Consider the following 24,618-nt stretch of genomic DNA (forward strand, 5'->3'; position numbering starts at 1 on the left):
ATTGATGGAAACAGGCTATTCACATCCAGAGTTGCCATTATGATACCTTTGTAAGTTTTCCTCATTGTTGTGCTTTCATAAAGACATTTAAAAAAACCTTCAGAACCGTTCACAACTGTTCTTGCATGTGGTAGTAATCTCTTCAATTCTCCTTCCACATATATAGAAATGGGTTCAGTCACCCATCCTTCTCCATTGACAATTGGCCTTAAAGGTGGATCCATCAAATTCTTGTGGACCTTGGGTAATCCATTGATGTTAGGTATCTTCGGATGCTGTGTGTAAAAATAATCATACAATTCTTTCATGATAGTTCTATTCATTAGCTTTTCATAAATACCATCATTCACATTCACAATTATTTTATTGACATCCTTCTTGGATATTCTTTGATAGATTGCTATATCACTTAGCATTTCTTTCATCTTGTTGTCATATCTTACTGAATCCATCACAATTACAGCTCCTCCTTTGTCTGCTGCTTTCACCACTATGTCCCTCCTTCTTTGAAGTTCATTCAATGCTAGCCTTTCCTGATAACTTAGATTATAGAAAAGTCCTTTTTCTTTCAATCTATATTGTTCTACCTCTTTTTCACAAAGCCGCATGAAAACATCTATAGTGGGGTGGCTTAATAGAGCAAAAGTGCTAGGTCTTTTGAGTATGATTTTATTTTCATGTTCTTGTGTCTCAGTATTGCCAAAAATATTCCTTAGTGTCAGATTCCTTCCAAAACACCTTATATCTGTCATGAATTCACTCAAGGGTGATCGTAAAGAGGGTATAAAACTTAACCCTCTCCTTAAGATGTTCATTTCATTCCTACTCAGTTCATGTCCAGATATATTTAATACCAGCAAATCTACAGTTTCCGTCTTTATACTTTTCTCTTTTTCCTCTCCCTGCTTATTGAGCGTGACTGTCGTGCATTCTTCCCTTGTAATAAAAAAGGCAGTGGATGTTGTAAAAGTAAATGCTCTGCTCCTTCCTTAGGCCTAGTTCCATTACTTTGTTCTGAAGGATTAGATACTGTAGATTCAGTAACATTATTAATAGATGCCTCATCTCTTAGATGCATGTGTTTCAGGATTTGGAGCTTCTGTAATCCCTTCATCTAACTCCTGAACACATTCATTCCTTCTGGCTAACTGTTTCTTATTACTGTTCATGATTCTGTTGTCATACACTTCAGCCTCCACTATTACTCCAGTTGTTTGCCTTATTTCATTAATCGGTTCAGAAGGTTGTTCCCTTGCTGTAGATGTCTGTTTGTTGCTGAGAATAAACCTTTCTGTTCCCTTGGCCATTCAAACAGTTGACCCTTCCTGAGGTCATTAAAGTCTCTTGCTAATTTCACACTTTTGACATTTTTCAATTTGGTATCATAAACCTCTAGCTTGTCTTATAGCTCTCCCAATCTCACCAAGTCACTGTCTGAGAGTTCCATTAATTCAAGTTCTTTTTGTTTGGTATCTTAACAGCCGAGCTGTTTCATCCTCTTGTGGCTTAAAAAACTCAGTTATCAGCTTCATATAGTTGAAGCTGGTTTCAATATTTATTTTTTGCCATTTGGCTAATAAGTCTGGATAGGTGTTGCCATATGTTGGCATAAACCTTACTCGCAAACCCCTCGGTATGACCTGATGGTGAAGGCAGGCCTCCATGTGAAAACGCTGCCACTGCAGATGCTTCAGTCTATATGCAGCGTTCTCAACATCTTTAAAAATATTTTCAAATTTCTGTGAGTCAAGCGTGTTTTCAACATATTAATATTCCCATTCTCTAAATTCAAGTTAAGCAATGGATTGCTAAGGAGCAAAAATGCGATTTATATTGCTCAGTGCCAACACTGCCCGGCCTTCTATGTGGGGAAAACAAATAGAATGCTCAAGAAGCGTATCCTGAGAAACTGTCAGGACATTAGAAATCAAGTAAATATGAATGCTCTATATGGTCATATTAAAGTCAATGGAGACCACACTTTTAAATTTATGGTCGTAAGCAGGCTAGTAGAAACAATACAAGGAGAAGATCTGGCCAACTATACCGAAACTGAGGAAACAAAATGGATTATGAACCTTAGAGCGGACCAGAAACCTGGATTAAATGAAATTGTACCACTCAAACCCATCTTAAAAGGAAGGGCTCTAAAGAAATAATGCACATGCATTAATCCTGTGTTATTTCACTTTAAAAACTCCAAGCTTTTAGCTAACACTAAGTGAATAGAACATGCACTCTGAATGAGAGGTGTGTCCATACACCAAAACTTTATTGGTTGATTGAATGAATGAGCTGTAGGACGCTCTTTTTAAATGAAAGGAAGCTGCTTTTTTCTTTAGGATCAGATAAAGCTTCAACAACCAAAAGCGCTTATCCAAACAGCAGCAGCAGGATTACGTTTTATTTTGTTAATAAAGGAACTGATTTTAACAATTTCAACCATTTTACTTCAGCTTGGGTGGCAGCAGCAGGTTTGCTTTCTACCCCCCTTTTGTTAGGTGGATATAGCTGGTTGTTGGAACTGCTGTTGTGTTTTAGTTCAGCAACATTTGTGTTTGTGTGTGTGTGTGTGTGTGTGTGTGTGTGTGTGTGTGTGTGTGTGTGTGTATATGTGTGTCAGCTTTTTGTTTTGGAAAAGTAGGTGCTCACAAAGCTTATGTTTTCATCTGGTCTTCCTGTTGGATTCTATAAAACTGAGAGTTCTGTCCGTGAGTTTGAAGGCTGTCCTGGTTCTGCCAGGTGATTGGTTCTTCACCCTCATAGACAGGCAGTGTGAGGAGTTCTAAGCTTTGTCCGACTGCCAGGAAAAGGTAGCAGGGCACTACTACCTGTATGCCAGTAAAGCAGTGTGTTTGTTAGACATCTATAAGCATCTTGTAAGAGCTCTTTTTCTGGGGAGGTGGTGGTCAACTGGCTATGGTTACCTCTGTTTGTCCATTTCTACCATTTCAGCAAATGTGTATTTTCAGGAGGGAATTGAGGGAAACCTCCCCTTTGTCAAGATCCATGTCTGGGGGTGTGGCTGGGCAATTTTAAAAAAGATATGGTGCAACACTTGATATAATTTTCCTGATCCATTGGTCCTGAGTGATGGCCAGTCACAGGGAAGTCAAGGCATAGCTCTCAACTGTCCAGATTTTTACCTCATATTTTTGGTCTGTTCCTGAAACATTTGTGTTTTTTCTGGCAAATCAATAAGGATGGAAGTCACTAAATAATTACAGACATTGGAGTTACAGAATTCATATTCTTCAGAAAATGCATGCTGGTGCAAAACCTGTTATCCTATCAACTTTTTTAAGTGTTTAAGAGCAATATTTAAAATTTGCCCTACTTTTGGGCCTTTGTCCCCCATTATTTTTGGCTTTGTCCAGATTTCTTGAGCAAAGAGGTTGAGAAGTATGAGTCAAAGTGCTTCTTCTTACGCCACTTCTTTCTAAGAGGGCTCAGAGGGGACTCATCCAAACTGTTCTGTGGAGAAGGCAGCACAGACCTCAACAATCAGTGCCTATAAGGTCTTCTATCCTTGGGGTAAGACAGATGAATGACTCAAGGACTCTGCCTCAGTGGTACCTAGGGTGGAGCATGTAGCTGTTCTTGTAGTTAGACTAACTCGCATCTCCTCTGCACTGATACGTCTACTGAGGTGTCTGGGGCCAAAGCTAGTGGCACTGACCGCATGACCATTGATGTTGAAGGATGGCCATCAGTACAGACAGCTGGCATCAACAGCTCTGCTGCCAAGGCTACTCAGGGGGACATCATCACTGAAGAGTCGAACCCTGAGAATATCAATGTCAACAACATCCTTGAAAGAGTTGGAGCTGCACTTAAAACCATGCACTTGATGCTGAACTCTTCAGGCCTAGTGTGAGTCAATGTAAACTCCAGCAGTAATGAGGGCATCAGCATCAAGGAAAGTGTCTACTTAGGTGTAGAGAACATCGGCACAGGATTTCTGTCTAGTTCTGAAGGTCCTAGAAATGACAATGGGCCTGAGTAGAAACAATCACAAAAGAGGTTTAAGACTCTTTGCATGGCACGCTTGACACCAAGGGAGCTGAGAGGACACTAAATTGAAGCTTTGTCTTGACAAACACCAACATCATCTTGTCTCAATCCAATTATATGGGAGCCTGGAGGGACCTGGAGGAATGGAAGGATGTAGCTGACATTGGATGAGTAAGTGAGAAAAGTTCCTGCTCTGAGGAGAAGATCCCTGCTGTCCTCCTTGGAGTGGAATCCATGTTTCCGGACAACTCCTGTTGAAGTAGACAAGCACACTTGGAAAGGGTTACCAAGGTTGAGGGCCCTGGTCATGGTAAAAAAAGTCATTTCTACGATCCTTGGTGCCTTGGCTGGGGAATACTTTTCTAGGCTGGATATATCAGAGTTCTTGATCCTTTTTTTCTTACTTTTTTTTCTGGTGATCATATTTGTCTTCATCAATGGCTCTATCCTTTTCCTTCTACTTCTCTCTCTTTCTTTCTCTTTCTTCTTTGATTTGTCTGAATTGAGAAGGCCTTTAAGCACTATGTCTTCCCTTATTATAGTATGTTGGCAGTCCCAGTCTAGATGCCTTACTCTAGGGCATGAGAAGCACATCTTATGTGGATCTAGGGGAGGGATTTTAAACCACAATGTTTATATTTCTTGAAGACAAAAGCTTTGGCATCTATATCCATGAGAACAAAACCACTGTTGACTACTGTAATAAAACAGCAATAATATAGCACTAGTAGCACCACTTATCTCTCCCAAAAGATGAAAAAACCTCTCTATTGGCTCAAGCTATATAAAAAGTAATTGAATCTATCAGTGCTGGCAATGAGATCAAGATATTCAGATGAAAGTAAGGCATTATATGATTAGCGACAATATTGAGATAACTAGAATTTGTTGCTGCTGTTGCTGGTATGGAAACATAGGTGCCTTTGATGACCAGTCCATAGGTTACATTATCCAAACAGGATCAGCTGAAATTCTACTATTCTTGGAACTAAGTTAATAAGAACAATATTGAAAATTTGTTTTGGGTCCTTATTTCCCTTGTTGTTTTTGGTTTAGTCTTTGATTCTTGTACCAATAAGTTGAGCGGTATACCTAGGGGACATCTATTTGCTGAAAGATCTGGCCAGTAATGTCTGTCAGCTTGTCTGCCATCTGTCATATTGCTTTATATTCCACATCTGTAACCTTAAGATGAGCATGTGTGATTCTGTTCTGCTCACTGTAGCATTATATGAGCAATTAGAATGACCTCTATCAGGAAATTTACTGTAAAAAATATTCTGAGTGTTCTATACCATTTTAAAATATTCCTTGGCAAAAGCACTACAAATGATTTTGGTTTAAACCAGTGCCAGTTGATGCCCCTCATTATATCTATCTGTAGCCAAAACCATTTGAAGGACAGATGAATGCCCTATCTGTGTTGTCGTTAGGACCTGCATTGATTGCCTAAATATTAGGTGGATTGTCATTAGTGATACTGCTGTCTGACATAAAAAGATGAAGTGCAGAGATGTAATTAGGGAATCTTGCACTATAATTTTTCTTACTTTGTTTTGATCTTACCATCCAGAGCTATTCAGAGAGAGGCTTTCCTTAGACCTCTGTTACCTTGGTCAGTAACTAGCAGATAGATGTGCAATTTCTAATTTTTTTCTTTCTTTTTTTTTCTAAGTACCTTTTATGTGTCTTTTTTCTTCTAGCTCAAATAAAGGAACACGGGTTCCTCTAGTATCTTCTGATCCTACCAGAAGTCAAATTGTTAGGGGGTTGGAGGGAGGGAAGTTGAGGAAGAATGAAAATGTTCAACACAGATGGAACATTATGGTTAGTACATAATTTTTTATCTGATGTTTTCATTTGTTCCTCAACTGCTGGGAAAGAGTCTCCAGCTATCTAAATCTCTCTTTCTTCTTTGGTTTGTCAGAATTGAGAAGGCCTTTAAGCAATATTTTTCCATTATTATAGTAAAGTCTGAGTACAGAAATTCTTATAAAGTTGGCAGTCCCAGTCTAGATGCCTTACTCTAGGGCATGAGAAGTACATCTTATGTGGATCTAGGGGAGGGATTTTAGACCACAAATGCCTATATTTCTTGAAGACAAAAGCTTTGGCATCTATATCCATGAGAACATAACCACTGTTGACTACTGTAATAAAACAGCAAAAAATTCAATGACACAGTAGTAGTAGTACAACTATCCCTGCTCTTGCATGTATTTAACTCTGATAGGTATAAGGATGGGCAAAGATTTTTTTTCCACAGAATACAGAAAGGGAATGAAAGAAGAAACTATCCAATAAGACAAAGGCTAAATGTAATGCAAAAGATGTCAAAACGTTAGTCAAGTAATTCTAACTACTGAATATCTGAGAAATCACAAAATTAACTAAAAATGACCACTTATCTCTCTCCCAAAAGATTAGAAGAACCTCTCAATTGGCTCAAACTATATAAAGAGTTATTGAGTCTATCAGTGCTGGCAATGAGAGCAAGATGCTCAGATGAAAGTAACGCATTATATGATTGGCGACAATATTGAGATAACTAGAATTTGTTGCTGCTGTTGCTGGTATGGAAACATAGGTGCCTTTGATGACCAGGCCATAGGTTACATTATCCAAACAGGATAAGCTGAAATTCTACTATTCTTGGAACTAAGTTAATAAGAACAATATTGAAAATCTGTTTTGGGTCCTTATTTCCCTTGCTGTTTTTGGTTTAGTCTTTGATTCTTGTACCAATAAGTTGAGTGGTATGCCTAGGGGACATCTTATTGCTGAAAGATCTGGCCATTAATGTCTGTCTGCTTGCCTGCCATCTGTCATATTGCTTTATATTCCACATCTGTAACCTTAAGATGAGCATGTGTGATTCTGTTCTGCTTGCTGTAGTATTATATAAGCAATTAGAATGACATCTATCAGGAAATTTAATGTAAAGGTTAATATTCTGAGCATTCTATACCATTTTAAAACATTCCTTGGCAAAAGCACTATAAATGATTTTGGTTAAAACCAGTGTCAGTTGATGCCCCTCATTATATCTATCTGTAGCCAAAACCATTTGAAGGACAGATGAACGCCACATCTGTGTTGTCGTTAGGACCTGCATTAATTACCTAAATATTAGGTGATTTGTCATTAGTGATACTGCTGTCTGACATGAAAAGATGAAGTGCAGTGATGACATTAGTGTATCTTGCACTATACTTTTTCTTACTTTGTTTTGATCTTACCATCCAGAGCTATTCAGACAGAGCCTTTCCTTAGATCTCTGTTACCTTGGTCAGTAAATAGCAGATAGATGTGCAATTTCTAATTTTTTTTTCTTTCTTTTTTTTTTTTGCTAAGTATCTTTTATGTGTCTTCTTTATATCAACTTCCTTCACAAGTCTACTGGGGTATTCTTAGGTAAGTCACTAGTAACTAAAATATAGGATTTTATTTTTCTGATTTACTACTGTCTACCTTTACCTTAGATAATCTTTGATTTGTAAAGTCTGATATGATAAAGACCCTGATTATCTTGCATGGTTTTTCTAGTTTCACATCTTTCTTTAAATGCATCACAGTTTTTTTTTTAATTTGCTAACTTCATGGTTTAGATAGCAATTACTTTAACAGTGAAAACAATTACATGTTCACTGAGATGCTCTTAATCAAAGTAAGCTCCAGTCTCAAAGTATCATTTGTCTATCACAGAAGGGCTTGTTAACATGCTTTTTGCAAGGAAGTCATTATTTAAGGACTTTTAGATTACTTAGTTTTTACTTAAAATGGTAAAGACTTTTAATATATAATGAAATTAGTGCATATGCCAGATAACAAACACCTGTGCTGTAGCAGAGAAACCAATGATTTCAGGTGGCATGAAGAAATATCTAAATGCATGTTCACATAGTTTATATAGAGGATTTCCCTAGCAAACCATGGAGAAAAAAAAGTTAGGTAGTCACCATAACGTTCCATCTATGTTGTCCATTTTCATTCTTCCTCATCTGTTGGGTTTGGATTTGATCCAACTCGGCTGCTTCTTCGAGCTTGTAGAACACAAACTCTCGAGTTATATAAGGTTCCAGCAGCTTATAGGTATTTACTTTTAGTTGTGGTGAAGTCCTGAGGGTATTTGGGATGAAAATACATGTAATAGGATCATGGAAACCTGTATGTGCAGTGTGTTCAATAAATTGTTAATTACACTTCGGTTCAGACTTTTGGATTTTACAATATCTACTTTGAGGCTATGTGTCACAACTGACTTTTTTTTTATTAATTAAAATTATTCAGATTTCCTCAATTCTTTGGTTTTGTGAAGATAAAAATGTAACTGTCTATGAACATCCAACAGGTGTAACATATATACTCTCCTTTGTTTGAGAAATTTGGAAAAAAGACTGGAAGGTTAAAAACCTGATTAATGTTGAATTCTGACACCACCTTCAATAGAAAAGAAGGATTGGTCTGTAAAGAAATGTTATCCTTCTGAAAAATCAAATAAGGTTTGAATGACAGAGCGTGAAGTTCAGATACTCTTCTAGAACAAGTAATAGCAACTAGGCAAACAGTTTTCCAGGTCAAAAATGTTAGTTCACATTTAGCGAAAGGTTCAAAGGGGGGGGGGGTTGGGTTAAAGCCTGTAAAAAAAAAAAAGAAGTTAAGTACTCACCATAATGTTTGATCTTTGTTGTCCATTTTCATTCTTCCTCAACTGTTGGATTCAGATCTGACCCTGAAATCTTACTCGGCTGCTTCTTCTAGATAGCAGAACACTAAAGTTCTCAAGCTCCTCCTTTTACCCATAATGCCCTAGTAACCTTACATACCTCAGATCTAGTCTGCTGCCCATAGAACCATATAATAGTTAATAAACATGAAATAATAGAATCTGGGACTCAAAAAAGAACAGTGGTTCCTCATATATCCTTTGATCTTCCGGGAGTAAAGAAGGGAAGGGGGTTGGTGAGAGGAAGTTGAGGAAGAATGAAAATGGACAACACAGATGGAATGTAATGGTGAGTACTTCTTCATCTGATGTTGTCATGTTCATTCATTCCTCAACTGTTGGGTCAGAGCCTCCAGCTACATAAACCCAGGGTGGACTCTAAGAAAGGATATTCCTGAGCACAGCTGAGCCAAAGGATGCTCTTCCCCTAGACACCAGATCCAATTGGTAATGATTAATAATGGTATGAGTCTTAGCCCAAGTTGCAGCTGCACAAATATCATCCAATGAAGTTCTAGGCAAAAAGGCGGAAGAAGTTGCCATTGATCTAGTGGAATGGGTTTCAGGTGGTTTTGGTAAAGGCCAATCCACTTTTTTGTAGACAAAGGTAATACAATCAGTCAACCATTTGGCTAGGTTCACTTTTTAAAATGATTTGCCTAACTTTGACATATAAAAGGAAACAAATAATTGATCAACCTTATATCTTTGGCTCTGTGATGATAAAAAGATAACTGCCTGTGAACATCCAACAAACATAACATATAGTCTATTTTATTTGAAAATTTTGGAAAGAAAACTTGGAGTTTGATAACCTGATTAATATTAGAGTCTGACACCACCTTTGGAAAAAAGGAAGGGTTGGTTCATAAAGATACACTGTCCTTGAAAAAAATTAGATATGGAGGCTTAGAAGAAAGTTGGAACTTCAGACACTCTTGGCAGAAGTGATAGCAACTAAGAAAATAGTCTTTCAGGTCAAAAAGCTTAAATCGGATTTAGCTGCTGGCTCATAAGTGGGTAGGAGTAATGCATGAAGAACAACATTTAAATCCCAAGGAGGAGTAAGATCTTTCAGAGGAGGTCTAAGCACATATGTTCCTTGTAAAATGGCTTTGCAAGCTTGGAGGAAGCTAAGGTTGAGTTATTTACTCCTATATGAAAGTTAGAAATGGCTGCTAATTGTACTCTGACAGCTGACAGGCTAGACCCTTCATTGAAAATTGTAGCTAAAAAGTCAAGAGTCTTTGAAATTGGTGCTGAAAAAGGATCTAGATTATTTTTGTGTGCCTCACCCAAAAAAGTTATGCACTCACCATAACATTCTATCTTTGTTGTCCATTTTCATTCTTGCACAACTGTTGGATTCGGATCCAACCTTCTTATCTGACTCAGCCAGTTTCTACATCTCGTGGAACACTGAAGCTCTCAAGCTCCTGTCTTACCCATAATGCACTAGCCCCTTACCATACCTCACATCTTGTTTGCTGACCTTTTGTCAATGTAGAAAATAATAAATACCAGTATCTGAAGCTCAAATAAAAGAACACTTGCTCCTCTAGTGTCTTATTCTACCAGAAGTCAAATTGGTAGGGGGTTGGATGGAGGGAAGTTGAAGAAGAATGAAAATGTTCAACACAGATGGAACGTTATGGTTAGTACATAATTTTTTATCTGATGTTATTTTCATTTTTTCCTCAACTGCTGGGATAGAGTCTCCAGCTACCTAAATCCCAGGAGGACTCTAAGGAAGGATATTCCTGTGCACCTCTGAGCCAAAGGCTTGCTCAATTTGTAATGAATAATACAGGTATGAGGGTTAGCCCAAGTTGCAGTGGCACAAATATCATCCAAGGAAGATCTGGATAAAAATATTGAAGAGGTTGCCATAGACTGGAAATAATGAGCTTTTAGAGGTTTTGGCAAAGGCAAACCTACTTTTTTGTAAATTAATGAAATGCAACCAGTTAACCATTTGGCTAAGGTTACTTTGGTAACTGGTTTGCCCAATTTTAAATTCGAAATGAGATAATCTGATTTTCAAAAAAATGTTTGTCCTGTGCAGGTAAATACGTAAGTGCCCGTGAACATTCAACAGATTCATAGGCTCATAGGTGTGTACTAGGCTAATGGCCCTGGAGCCTTTACAAGCCTAGCCCATAGAAGTGCCCTGGCATCGTGACACCCGATGTTAGTTCCCAGTGCCTCTATCAAGTAGAACCACTGCAGTGATCTCCAGGGTGAACCTTCTCTTTCCCATCCACTCATCAAGATTTCTCTTGAAGAGAGCCAGTGAGGTGCTCTTCTTGATATGTATGGGAAGTCTATTCCAGAGCATGGGAAGTCTCTGGGTTATGAACCTGTTCCTCCAGCTTGTTCTGTTGATTGTGGTAATGAGGTTGAGGTTGAGGTCTCTGGAGCGTGTAGTGTGGAGGGATTGTGATTTCTTTAGATGTAGCATTATTAACAGAGCTGAGTCAGACATGGCTTTGTAAGTCAAGCAGAGATCACCTCTTAGTAGACGATATGAGACAGAGAATAGCTGGAGTTTTTGAGTCTGTCCATGTAGGACATGTGTTTAAGGCCTAGGATCCACTTCGTGAGGTACTTTTGTGGCCTTTCCAGCTGTTGCAGGTGGCTAGTGAGGTACATGCCAAATGGGGCATTATACTTGATGACTGACCTAATGAGGGAAGTGTAGAGAGGGTGGATAACCTCTTTCTTCCTGGATGGAAAACCCTTAGTAATGAGATGTGCCACATAGAAGGACTTTCTGACCACAGTGGCAATGTGGTGAGCGAAGGAGAGGTTGCTGTCAACCTGTGTCCCCAGATCTCTTATAGTGCCTTCAGTGTTCAGTGGGCTGCCATCGATGTGGTAATTAGGGAGAACTGAGTTTTTTTCAAAGAGGATGATGACACATTTTTTGGCATTATGCTTAAGGCCATGGTTTCAACACCAGTCATTGGTCTCAGTGAAGCCTTTCTGTAGGATGTCTACATCACTTGGGGAGTTAATAATGGCTCCCAGCTTACGGTTGTCTGTGAACTTGGTCAGTAAGAGTCCCTCCGTGTTGGCCTGGACTTCTGAGAAGTAGATGTCAAACAGGAGAGGACCCAGGACTGATCTCTGTGGGACTCCACTCGTGACTGGTGGGCAGTCTGACCTGGGAGTCCGCTACTTTCACACTGCAGCATACACTCTCCTTTGAAAAATTTGGAAAGAAAACTGGAAGATTGATAGTTTAATTAATATTGGATTCTGACACCACCTTAGGAAGGAAAGATGGGTTACTTCATAATGATACCCTATCCTTATGAAAAATCAAATAAGGAAGTTTAGAAGATAGGACTTGAAGTTCTGCAAAACCTCTAGCAGATATAATGGCCACTAAAAAGACAGTCTTTCAAGTTAAAAATTTCAATTCACATTTGGCTGACAGTTCAAAGGGAGATTGGGTCAAAGATTATAAAACTAAATTAAAATCCCATGGTGGAGTACAATCTTAAAAAAGGGATCTAAGAAGAACTGTTCCTCTTACAAAGACAAATTGTTTACTCCAATGTGAAAATTAGAAATCTCAGCTAGTTGTACTTTAATAGTTGAAGAACTAGCACCTTTGTTAAAAATTGTAGCTAAAAACTCTGGAACCTTAGGTACTTGCACTAAAAAAGGGTCAATGTTATTCTTCTGCACCCACATAACCTTTTTTCCATTTACGTCTGACATTTTTTGTAGTTGAAGCTTTGTGGGGTGATAAAAGAAGATTTCTCTAATTATTTCTCCAATTATTTCTGTATATGATTACTAGATTCTGCTATTCCTTTTTATTCTGCACACACTGTTAATTTTGAGTCAATTTCACACACTAGGCTACTACAATACATGTATACATTTATAAATTAGGCTTTACAATATCTTCTCTATATTATAATTTAACTCTATTGGTACATCTTCCCTTAAAATATGTCGCATACTAACATAATCCATGCTTTCTGCTGTATTCTAACACTGAGATTATCTTTCCTTTCTTCACTCTAATACGACCAAGTCTTTTTTTATTTTACAAAAAAAAAGGGATTGCTCTCATATTTATTTTATTTTTGCTACAAGCTTTTTATGTTATGTTTATTGTACTCTATTTCATAAATACGTTTTGTGTATTGGTACTATATTTTTAAAGATGTTTGTGTCTATTTAACCTGGAGCTTTTCTTCTCAGGTTTCTACTGAAAATGGGATTGCAGCTTAGTTGGACCAACCTGGTTAACAAATGTCAAATAAATAAACAAAATAAAAAGAATGTGTCAGACTGGGGAAATGAGCATGGGCTGTCTTGCTATTAATGGAAGTGGAGAAACCATGTGATCAATTTCAGGCCTAAGTTGTCCAGGTGTATCATGTTTGTCAGATGAGGCAGGAGGTCTGGATCTGAACCGAGAATCCATGCTGGGAGAAGCAGATGAGGCCAAAGAAAGGGGAAACAAATCTGATGAGGTCGATAAGGAGCAATAGAGATGACTGTGTTCTTCAATCAAGATGATTTCAGAAGGAATTTTAGGACTAGTGGTACTGGGGGAAAGGTGTAGAGGAGACCGTGGGAGGGCAATCATGGAGAAGATTATCTCTCAATGATTCTCTGCCGGTGGGAGACCAGAGCAAAGAAACTGTTGCACTTGTTGAGGGGAGATGCAAAGAGATCACAGCAAGGTTAGTCCCATTCATGGAATATCTTTTCCGCCACTTTTGTGTTGAGAGACCACTTGCGAGACATTAGAATATACCTGCTTAATATATCTGTTATCACATCTGATCTCCCCAGAATGTGCATTGCTACCAGAAATCAATTGGATGAGGTCACCCATTGCCACACTCTCAAAGTTTCCCAGCACAGGGGATAAGATCTGGTTCATCCTTATTTGTTGATGTACCAAACTACTGACATATTATCCATCTGAATCACGATGGTGCCAGAGGGGACAGTGTCTTGAAAGGCATGCAGTTCTAGGAGGACAGATCTCATTTCTAGGACACTGATATGTGTATTGCCCTCTTCGGGGGACCATGTGCCTTTGACTGTATTTCCCAAGAAGTGTCCCCCCACCTCATCTGGGAAACATTCGTGGTAACTATGGCCTTGGGCTGAGGGAAAGTGAAGGGGTGGCCTTGCATTATCTGAACAGAGTGAATACACCAAAAGAGGTAATTTTTGCAAGCCTGAGTTATCTTGATTTGGGTGGATAAGGGCTGATGAAGAATAGACAACTTAGTCACTTGAGTCCACTGAAGAACTCTCATGTGGTATCTTGCTAACAGAAACAAAAATATCACAGCAGACATTGACCCCAATGCTTGAAGAATCAATCAAGCTGAGAGACAGAAATTTTGAATTATCTTTTTGACCTGGAATCATATGGTTTGTACCTTTGGTAAGGGAAGGGAGGCTGTCAAAGATACTGTGTTGAACAAAGCTCTGATAAACTCTAGTATTTGAATTGGTTCTAGTTGAGATTTACTGTGATTGGTAGTGATTCCCAGGTGGGAGCATAGGTGTATCACATAATCCCATGCTTTGATCAGATGATGCCTGGTTAGAACAGTTATGAACCAGTCGTCCAAGAAAGGAAGCACCCAGAATCCTTGCAGTCTCAAGTCAGCTGCCACTATCGCCATGCACTTGGTGAACACCATGGGGGCTGTGGTAAGACCAAAGGGCAGAGCTCTGAATTGGTAATGACTCCCAGTCAGAAGCATATGTATTTTTTGGATTGTCTTTTCATTTTTATATGATATGCATCCAGAAGATCTATTGAGCACATTGGGTTATCCTTGTGCAGAAAAGGCAGAATAAACTGAACAGTGACCATCTGGAACTTTGAGTACTGAACTGACTTGGTCTCCAGTCTCCTCTTTTCTTTGGCACTAAAAAGAATCTTGAGTAAGTTCTGGACTCTTTCTGGTCTTGGGGAACCTCTTGGATGACTCTTTTTTTCTAGCAGCTTTTCTATTTCTAGTGCTGCTGCTTTCTTCTGACTGGGTGAAACATCTGGCATTTTGTTCACTGTTAAGTGGGAGGGAGGGTATTATATAACCTCTGGAAATAATCCTCTAAACCCTGAATCTTTTATAATGTCTAGCCAGATTCTCTGGTGCAGGGATAAACGACTCCTGACTGCATCCAGAGGTGGACAATCAGACCTCCTTTCAGCAGCACTGGTAGGATCTATCAGAGAAAGTGTTTCTAGACCTTTGGTTCTGTGGGCCTCCTCTGCCACATGGGTGATGTCTTCTGTTAGAAATACCCCTCTGCCCCTGGGGGAACTATCTCCACGTGCATCATGGAAGGGACCCTGGGACTTTCTGAACTACATTTTTCAACTACCTCATTAATTCCTGGAAAAGGTCCTTTGAGGAGTCAAAAATGTACGCCGATAGCAGACAGGGTCTTACCATACTGCTCACACCTGGATGATATGTCTTTAACCTTGGGACCAAATGCAGAACTTCCATCAAAGGGAACACTGATGAAGGAAGAGTTGAAGGGCTTCATGAAATCATACAGGTGCATTCAGGCACATCTCCTAATGGAAATGCCTGAACCCGCCAGCCTTGAGGTACCTTCAGCTGAGACTAGCCTCATGGATGAATTTGAAATGGACTGTAGGGTAGCCAACTGTAAGGCAATCGAGCTCTCTGCCTCAGAAATAGTGGTCCTGGAGAGGAATTTGGTGAATTCTTTAAATGAATCCTTCTGGAGTTTGCTGAAGTGTGCCAAATAGTTCAGCGACCAAAGTGCAAAAGTCACTGAAGCATATATATACTTCCCAAATGAGCCCAATGCCCTAGACTCTCTGTTAGGGGGATAGACAGAAAAAATTTGTTCTGCAAGTTCCTTTTTCATGGCCACCACTATGACCATGGCATCAACTGGTACTCCTTTGGTCTAGAATTCCGTCTTGGGTGTTGCCAGTATCCTGCCTGGTTTCTTGGGGGTTGGCTTGATGGAACCAGATTCCTTCTACACCCATCAAGAGATCAAATCAATCAGCTCATCAGTGGGTGAAGTCACCCAGGAGATAGATGGGCCAGCCCCAAAGGATTCCAAGAATAGTGATTCCTTCCTGGGAAGGGTTGATAGCTGACCAGCCACCCCTTTATTTGAGGTTCTCTAATATGTTTCCAAATGAGATGATGTTAGTTGGTGATCCTGAGGACACTTCCCCCTCATTGAAATCAGTATTCTTTGTGACAGACTCTTGAAGAGAGTCTAAATGCCTCCCTTTGCACTTTCTCTTCCTAGGGAATTCTTCGGTGGGATGCTCCAGATAAGTATAGGAAGATTTCAGTATACCCTGAGGGGTATCCTGGAGACTTTGAGCTGGCTGTCCCCTTGGAATAGGACGTTGAGGCTCAAGACACAAAGACAACTGGGTCTGGGAAGTTTGAGACAAGGAAGATGGATGTGTCCTTTCTCTTGCAGCAGAGAAGTCTATTTCCACTACCTTGAAAGCAGAATGCCTCAGGGCTGAGGCTCCAAGGGGTAGAGACAGCTCTGACAATCTTGAAGTTGGTTCTAACATCTCGGATCCGGTGCTACCATTACTGCTCCGAGAGTCACCATTACAGCTCCGACAATCTCAAAGTTGGCTCCAACATCTTGGATCCAGTGCCACCATTACTGCTCCAAGAGTCATCCGGCTCTGACGTGCTTAGAGACGGTCTAGTCAGAGATGGTATTGATGTAGAAGATACAAGGATCTTCATATCTCATATAGATGGTCTGGGATTCTCAGATCTAGCTGCTCTGAAACCAAAGGTCGGATGACAGATGGAGGCAAAATAGGTGAGGTGGTACTTATTTATTTATTAATATTAAGTAGGTTACAATAAATATAATAAGGATATAATAAGTTATAATAAGGATAAGTAATATTACTCATGAAAAAAAGTTATAACTCAAGAGCTAACAGTGATCAATGTCCAAATGTGAAAGTGACAAATGAGATCTGAGGTATGGTAGGTGACTAGTGCGTTATGGGTAAGACAGGAGCTCAGGAGATTCAGTGTGCCACAAGGTGTAGAAAGTAGCTGAGTCAGATCCTGGGGTCGGATCTGAACCCAACAGTTGAAGAATAAATGAAAATGACAATTTCAGATCAAATCTTTTCCACTTACTTTTGTAAATTTTTCTAGCGAAAGCTTTATGGGGTGATAATAGAATGTGATGGACAGGGGAGGAGAGTCTGGGCTGTGTAGCAATCAATAGAACTGGAGAAACCATGTGGCCAACATGAGCCTGAGATGTCTGGATGAGTCATGTCAGTTGGGCGAGACAGTAGGTCTGGAGTTGGATCCAGAATCCATGGCGGATGTAGAAGATGAGGCCAGAGGAAGGGAAAACAGACCTGATGAGGCCAGTTAGGTGCAATGAGGATAACTAAGCTCTCCAGTTGGGAAGCTTTCTGGAAAAATCTGGGAATTTGGGGTATTAGGTGGTAAGCGTAAAGGAAACTGGATAGTCAGTTGTCAACTAGAGTGTCTCTTGGGAACTGGCAGTATCAGGGCAAAGAACCTGCTGCACTTGTTGTTGAGGGGAGGTGCAAACAGATCACAGCATGGTTGGCCCCATCAAAGGAAAATCCTTGGGTCTATGTTAAAAGACCGAAGTGGTGTTTCATCGAACATCTCTTGGTCGACACATAAAGAGCGAACGCTCTAAAGCGCGAACACTCAAAACAGCAATTTCTTTCCTTGGGAAAGAAATTGTTTGGCCATCCCCATGTGTTTGCTCCTTTCCTCACTGTAGTACGATCTCGGAGTTGGTATATTTAGTTGGTGAGGTAAAGCCCCCCATGTTATGTCTGAAAGTGTGTGTGTGTGTGTGTGTGTGTGTGTGTGTGTGTGTGTGTGTGTGTGTGTGTGTTTGTGTGTGTGTGTCTGTGTTTGTGCTATCGTTTTCTTTCCCAGGGAAAGAAATCACTGTTTTGAGCGTTCACACTTTAGTGCATTCACTCTTTATGTGTCGACCAAGAGGTGTTCGGTGAAACACCTCTTCTGTCTTTTAATATAGACCCAAAATCCTCCCCTCCATCCTCATGTTTAGAGGCCACTCATGAGGCATTAGAATAGACCTGCTTAACTTATCTGCAGTCACGATGGATTTCCCTGGAAGGTGCATTGCTATCAGAAAATGATGGAATGAGATTGCCCATTGCTATACTGTCATAGATTCTCCAAAATGAGGGTAAGATCTGGTTCCCCCTTATTTTCTGATGTATCAGACTACTGACATAGTCTTCTTCTTCTTCTTTCAGCTGTTCCCATTAGGGGTCGCCACAGTAGATCATCTGTTTCCATTTATTTCTGTCCTCTGCATCTTCCTCTGTCAGACCAACCACCTGCATGTCCTCTCTCACCACATCCATAAACCTTATCTTAAGCCTTCCTCTCTTCCTTTTACCTGGCATCTCCATCCTTAGCATTCTTCTCTGAATATACCCAGCATCCCTCCTCAACACATGTCCAAACGAATGCAATCTCACCTCTGGCTTTGTCTCTAAACCATCCAACCTGAACTGACCCTCTAATATACTCATTTCTAATCCTGTCCATCCTTGTTGCACCCAGTGCAAATGTTAACATCTTTAATTCTGCCACTTCCAGCTCTGACTACTGTCTTTTTGTCAGTGCCGCCATTTCCAACCCATATAACATAGCTGGTTTCACTACCACCTTGTACACCTTCCTTTTCACTCTTACGGTAACCGTCTGTCATAAATCACTCCTGACACTCTTCTCCACCCCCTCCACCCAGCCTAAACTCTCTTCTTCACCTTTCTTCCACTGTTAGAAAAATATGTATTAATATGTGTGTATTAGTGCTTTTTAGAAGCCCAAAAGGGTTGATGCATTTATTCTGCTTCATGCTGAACAAATCCATATTAATGGCAAATGCTTTCTGACCTTGTATTTTGTCAGCGCAGCTAAAATCTTGTTTATGTCTTAGGAAATGTATTGAGAAGCAGATGATTTTCTGCTTGGTTAGGAAAATAATGAATAGAACAATACTGCTTTCTATAATGTTATTAAACTTAGACAATTAGCCCTGTCTGTGTTATGAGAACATACATAGTTGCAGGAAGAATAGATAAAGTAGAATAAAGACCGCTTGAAGAATATGAACTATAATCTGTGATTGCTTTGTGCTCGAATGAGTAGAGTACCTGGAAATGTAACACAGCACTGTAGAAATAATTGCAACTAGCTGCTGGTCTCCAAGGCCATGTTATTTTTCAAAAGTTTTCTCATGAATCTAGAAATGTTATGTTATGTCAGCAGAAAATCATGAGCAACATCTGCTGTGAAAAACAATATTGTACACTTGTAATTTACTACGTCAGCTTCAGTAGGCAATGTCTTGTAAGAATATTATAAGAATGGCTTCTCTTCCTGATTTTAGTTAGACAAACTCTGTATTTTTGCATGCATGTTTTTGTCTCCTTGCTGCAAGAATTAAAGTGCCTTAACCTGAACCTTACGTGTATTGGTCTTTGAAGTTTTTCCTTTGACATCCACACTAACCATTACTCTGAACTGTTGATCCCAAGTATTTAAACTCATCTACTTTCACCAACTCTTCTCCCTGCATTCTCACCATTCCTCTGTCCTCCCTCTCATTCACACACATATATTCTGTCTTAGTCCTGCTGACCTTCATTCCTCTCCACTCTAGAGCATATCACAACCTGTCCAGGGTCTCGTCAACCTGTTCCCTACTCTCACTACAAATCACAATGTCATTGCAAACATCATAGTCCATGGCGACTCCTGTCTGATCTCATCTGTCAACCTGTCCATCAACATTGCAAATAAGAAAGGGCTCAGAGCTAATCCTTGATGTAATCCCACCTCTACCTTGAATGCATCCATCACTCCTAACGCAGACTTTACCACTGTCTCACTGCCCTTGTACATATCCCATGCCACTCTTACATACTTCTCTGCTTCTCCCAACATCCTCATACGATACCACAACTCCTCTCTAGGCACCCTGCCATTTGCTTTCTCTAAGTCCACAAAAACACATTTATTGTCTGTCTGAATCATAATAGTTCCAGTTGGAAGAGCTTCTTGAAAAACCTGCAATGCTAGGAGGACAACTCTCATTTCCAGAACATTGATGTGCATGTTGGCCTCTTCAGGGGACCATGTGCCTTGGACCATGCTTCCCAGGAAGTGTCCCCCAGTGGGAGACCAAAGGGATGGTCTTCTTATATCTGATTGGAATGGATCCACCACAGAAGGTAATTTTTGCAAACTTACATTATTTTGAGTTAACTGAATAAAGGTTGTTGGATAATAGACCATTAGGTTGCAGGTGTCCATTGAAGCATACTCATATGCTGCCTTGCCAGCAGTACAAGAGTGATTGCTGCTGACGTAGATCCCAGTAGTTGGAGTATCAGACAGAAAGTGAATGATTTTGAACAATCTTTTTGACTGAATTGTTTGAATCCAGGACAGAGGAAAAGAGGCTATTTGAGTGACTGTATTGAAAAAAAACTCTGATGGATTCCAAATTCTGAGTTGGTTTGAGCTGAGATTTGTTATAACTAACAGAGATTCCCAGAAGAGAGCACAACTGGAGTAAGCAGTCCTGAGTCTGGATTAGAAGATGCTTGGTCGGAGCAGTTAGGAGACAGTTATTCAAATATGGAAACACCCGGAATTCCTGTAGTCTCAAGTGATCTGCAACAACTGCCATACACTTTGTAAACATCCTGGGAGCTGTGGTAAGACCAAAGGGCAGTGCTCTGAATTGGCAATTACTGGCTCCCAGCCAGAAGCATAGATATCTCCTGGATTGCCTGTTCATTTGTATGTGATAGTACACATCCTGAAGATCTATCAAGTACATCTAGTTGTTCTTGTCCAGGAAAGGTAGAATGGACTGAACCATGACAATCTGGATCTTTGTATGTTGAACCCATTGATTCATTTTGCTGAGGTCCAAAATTGGTCTCCAATCCCCTGTCTTTTTTGGCACTAAAAAGAATCTTGAATAAGTTTGGAACTCTTTCTGGTCTGGTGGTGCCTCTTGGATGATTCTTTTTTTTCTAACAGCTTGTTTATTTCTAGTGCTGCTGCTTCCCTCTGAAAGGGGGGAACATAGGGATCTTCTTTGAGAACAATGGGGATAGATGGAAAAATGGTATTGTATAACCTCTGGACATTATCCTCTGCACCCATGAATCTATTGCAATTTCTAAACAGGCTCTCTAGTGCAGGGATAGATGACCTCCATCTGCCTCCAGGGCTGGAATGTCAGGCCTCCTTTCAGGAGAGCTGATAGGATTTGTCAGAGAAGGAATCCCTAGTTCCTTGGTTACACGGACAACCTCTGCTGCGTGGATGGTGTCTTCCATCTTCTGCTCCTGGGGGAACTGTCACCACATGGATCTTGGAAGGCACCCTGGGATTTCTTGAACCACATTTTTCGTCCGCTTCTTTGGTTCCTAGAAAAGGACCATTGGGGGTTAGAAAAACATACACCCACAGCAGATAGGGTTTTTCCATCCTGCTCACACTTAAGAGAGTGTATCTTTAACTCTGGAGCCAAATAATGAGGTTTCATCAAAAGGAGCACTGATGACAGAAGATTTGAAGGGTTCTGCCAAATCACATAAGCACATCCAGGCATGTCTTCTGAAGGTAACACCTGAAACCTGCTGCCCGTAAGGAACCTTCAGCTGCATGGGAGATAAGCCTCATGAATGAATTCAGAATAGATTGTAGGGTAGCCAGCTGTGAGGCAACAGTACTCTGTACCACAGAGGATATGGTCCCAGAGAGGGATTTTGAAAGTTCTTTAATCAAATCCTTCTTGAGTCTTATAAAATGTGCCAAATAATTCAATGACCTAAGGGTAAAGGTTGCTGAAGTGTAGGGGGGGTGGACAAAGGAACTTTGTTCTGCCAGTTCCTTTTTAGTGGTCAGTGCTATGACCATGGCATCAATGGGTACTCCTTTACCCCAGTGTGATCTATCCTTTGCTGATGCCATGATCTAATCTGGTCTCTTGGGAATCAGTTCTGTCATGTCAGGTTCCTTTCACACCCATTGAGAAACTAAATCAATGAGCTCATTGACAGGCGGAGTCAAACAGGAGGTACATGGGACAGCTCCAAAAGCCTCCAGGAACACCATCTCCACTTGGCAAGGGTTATCTGGGGGCCAACCATCCCTTTATTTTAGGAGTTCTAATATGTCACCAAATGAGACATCAGTGGATAGTGATCTCTGCAACCCTTCTCCTTCATCAAAGTCAATGTCTTCAGTGACAGACTCTTGTAGACAGTCTAAGTGCCTCCTTTTGCACTTCCTTTTCCTAGGAGCCTTCTAAGTGGAATGCTCCAGAGACATAACAGAAGAGATAACTTTACCCTGTTGGACAGTCTGGAGACTGGTTCAGGCTGGCTGTCCCAGTGGAGCAGATGACTGAGGCTCTGGATGCAGAATCAAATGGAAATGGGAAATTGGAGCCGAACAGGGAAGAGAAGTCTGAACTCTAGGAACAGAAAAAGCTTTCTCCACTACCTTGAAGACAGAAAACCTTGGAAAAAGAGACACCAACAGATCCAATAAGGCAGGCTTTCAGACCATTGGTTCCTGCTGCCCCAAAGCCAAGCTGCTCAATGAGGGAGTTAGAGCCAAGCTGCCCAGTGCCAAAGCTCCGAGGGGTAGCGATGGCTCTGACAACTTTGGAGTTGAATCCAACACCCCAGTGCTGGCATTGATGCTACAGCTCTGAGAATCATCTAGCTCTGAAGTACTTGATGACTGACCACTCAGAGACACCACTGGAGTTGAAGATGCCAACATCTTTGGATCTGAGGCAGAAGACTCTAGAACTATCAATCCAATGGCTCTGAAACCAAAGGTTAGATCAAAAAGTAGCCAAAAGCACAGATGTAGTGCTAACAAGGGTCTCCAGACTTGATGGGGATAGAGCTGGAAGAACTCCCATTTGTATCCACATCCTGAGAAACTTCCTCATCATCCTGCCCACATTAGCTTTGGTAAGGCTCTTGAAAAATTGAATGGATGAGGCCATGGATGAAGGTCTTGAATGGTGCCGAGGAGATTGTGCCAAAAAGGGTGATGGCAGTGGAGAAGTGATCAAATCCAGCAATAACTGAGGTGAATGGATCCATGGTGATTTATTGGATCAAGATTTCAGATCCAAAGCTATCAGATCTGACTTCTGGCTTGTTTAAAGGAGGCTCGGATAACGGAGCTGAAGTAGCAGATGTTGTCAAAGCTGGAGATCTCTTACAAGATTCTTTAGTATGAGAATCTTCTTTTTTGTCTAAACATTTGGGGGTTTTAGCCCCAAAGAATGTAGATGCAGGCTTAGAGGGCAATAAGCCACTAAGACTCAACTTATTCATTTGGTCCATCAAAGCACGGGTATTAAACCCTTTACAAATATTAGTCAGAGTCTAGGTGAGAAGGCCCTAAAAAATAAATGCATGTGCATCTGAGTAGGGTATTTTTGTGGCCATGCATTTTTTAAACCCTGATGGTTTGTCAGACATAATAAGGAGAAAGGAACAGCAAGTTAGAAAAAAATGTTTTCTTTTAAGGATAGTAAAGGCAAGAAATTACCAACAATGGTAAGTAAAAAAGGGAGTACTAAAAGGTACTAAAGACAGTATACCAACAATGATATGAAGGATTACTCTAAGAGTATTCAGAAAAATATTTAGAGATAACTTTCAAAAAATAAAGTGGAAAAAAGACTGAAAGATATATAAATTATTAGAATTATATGTCAAAAAGTTGTTAACTCAAAAAGAACTATTAGAGGTCACTCGAGAGTTTTCAGCCACCACGTCTGAATCTATGATGGCAAACCAGATCTAAGGTATCTAAGGTGATGAGGGCATAATGGGTAAAAGGAGGAGCTTGAGAGTTTCAGTGTTCTTCGAGTCAGAAGAAGCAGCCAAGTCCGATCAGATCTGAACCCAACAGTTGAGGAATGAATGAAAACGACAACATTAGATCCAGTGTTAACTCACATAGGTGGTATACTGCTAAAGTACAATGCCTGGAAGCATTGTTTTTCTTAGCAAGAAAGGCCATGTTAAGGATTACTGTACACAATTGTTCTCTGAGTGTTGTCTCTATGTCCATCTGTCTGTCTATCTGTCTTGTCTCTTTAGTGTAATGCAGTCTATTTTGTCCATTCTTTTTGACTCTCTTTGCACACACACAGACACACTCAAGTGTGCACACACCATAGGCAGTTAATAGATATTTAGAACAAGAAATGTTCATCCTAAAGATAATGATAAGGTATTTATCCTTTTGGTTAATAAGAATTTAAAAACAGGACCAGTTATTTGCTAAAACTGTTTATGTTAAAAGTAGTATAATTATTGTTTATGCTAACATAAATGAATATTTATAAACTGATCTTGTCTTACCTTGAGAAGACGCAATGCTCTTATGAGGCGGAACACCTTGAATACTCTTATGGTACTAAACACATGCATGCCAATAATTGCATGACTGTGCAGGCGATCAATAATGATGTCTATCATTCCTATTACTATAAGGAGTATATCAAACTGGTTCCAGTGATTGGATATATATTCATTTCTCATTGCCGAAGCCTAGGTAAGTGAAAAATAATATCAATAAATCTTTTTGATGCAATGAAACACCAATTTTAAGGCTGAATGCAGTTTGGTTACTTACACAATACATGAAAACAGTGATACTTGAAATTATTAAAGAATATAACTGTTAACACATTTACAGCAGAATAGTCCTAATACCTTAATATAGCAATAACCCATGTCTGGATGTGGGTGA

At 40.0% G+C, this 24,618-nt stretch overlaps 1 protein-coding gene across 1 annotated transcript in view; it reads right to left on the bottom strand.

Annotated features, from left to right (window-relative positions):
* SLC9C1 (solute carrier family 9 member C1) overlaps positions 1–24,618 on the bottom strand; it is a 3,253,894-nt gene that overhangs the window by 1,198,296 nt on the left and 2,030,980 nt on the right. The window contains exon 15 of the mRNA XM_044066060.1: positions 24,228–24,416. Within this exon, the coding sequence (XP_043921995.1) occupies positions 24,228–24,416 (189 nt within the window). The remainder of the gene's footprint in view (positions 1–24,227; positions 24,417–24,618) is intronic.

The sequence above is a fragment of the Protopterus annectens genome, chromosome 3.part0 (assembly GCF_019279795.1).
Source record: "Protopterus annectens isolate FY-2018-M chromosome 3.part0, PAN1.0, whole genome shotgun sequence".
In the NCBI taxonomy this organism is placed as follows: domain Eukaryota; kingdom Metazoa; phylum Chordata; order Ceratodontiformes; family Protopteridae; genus Protopterus; species Protopterus annectens.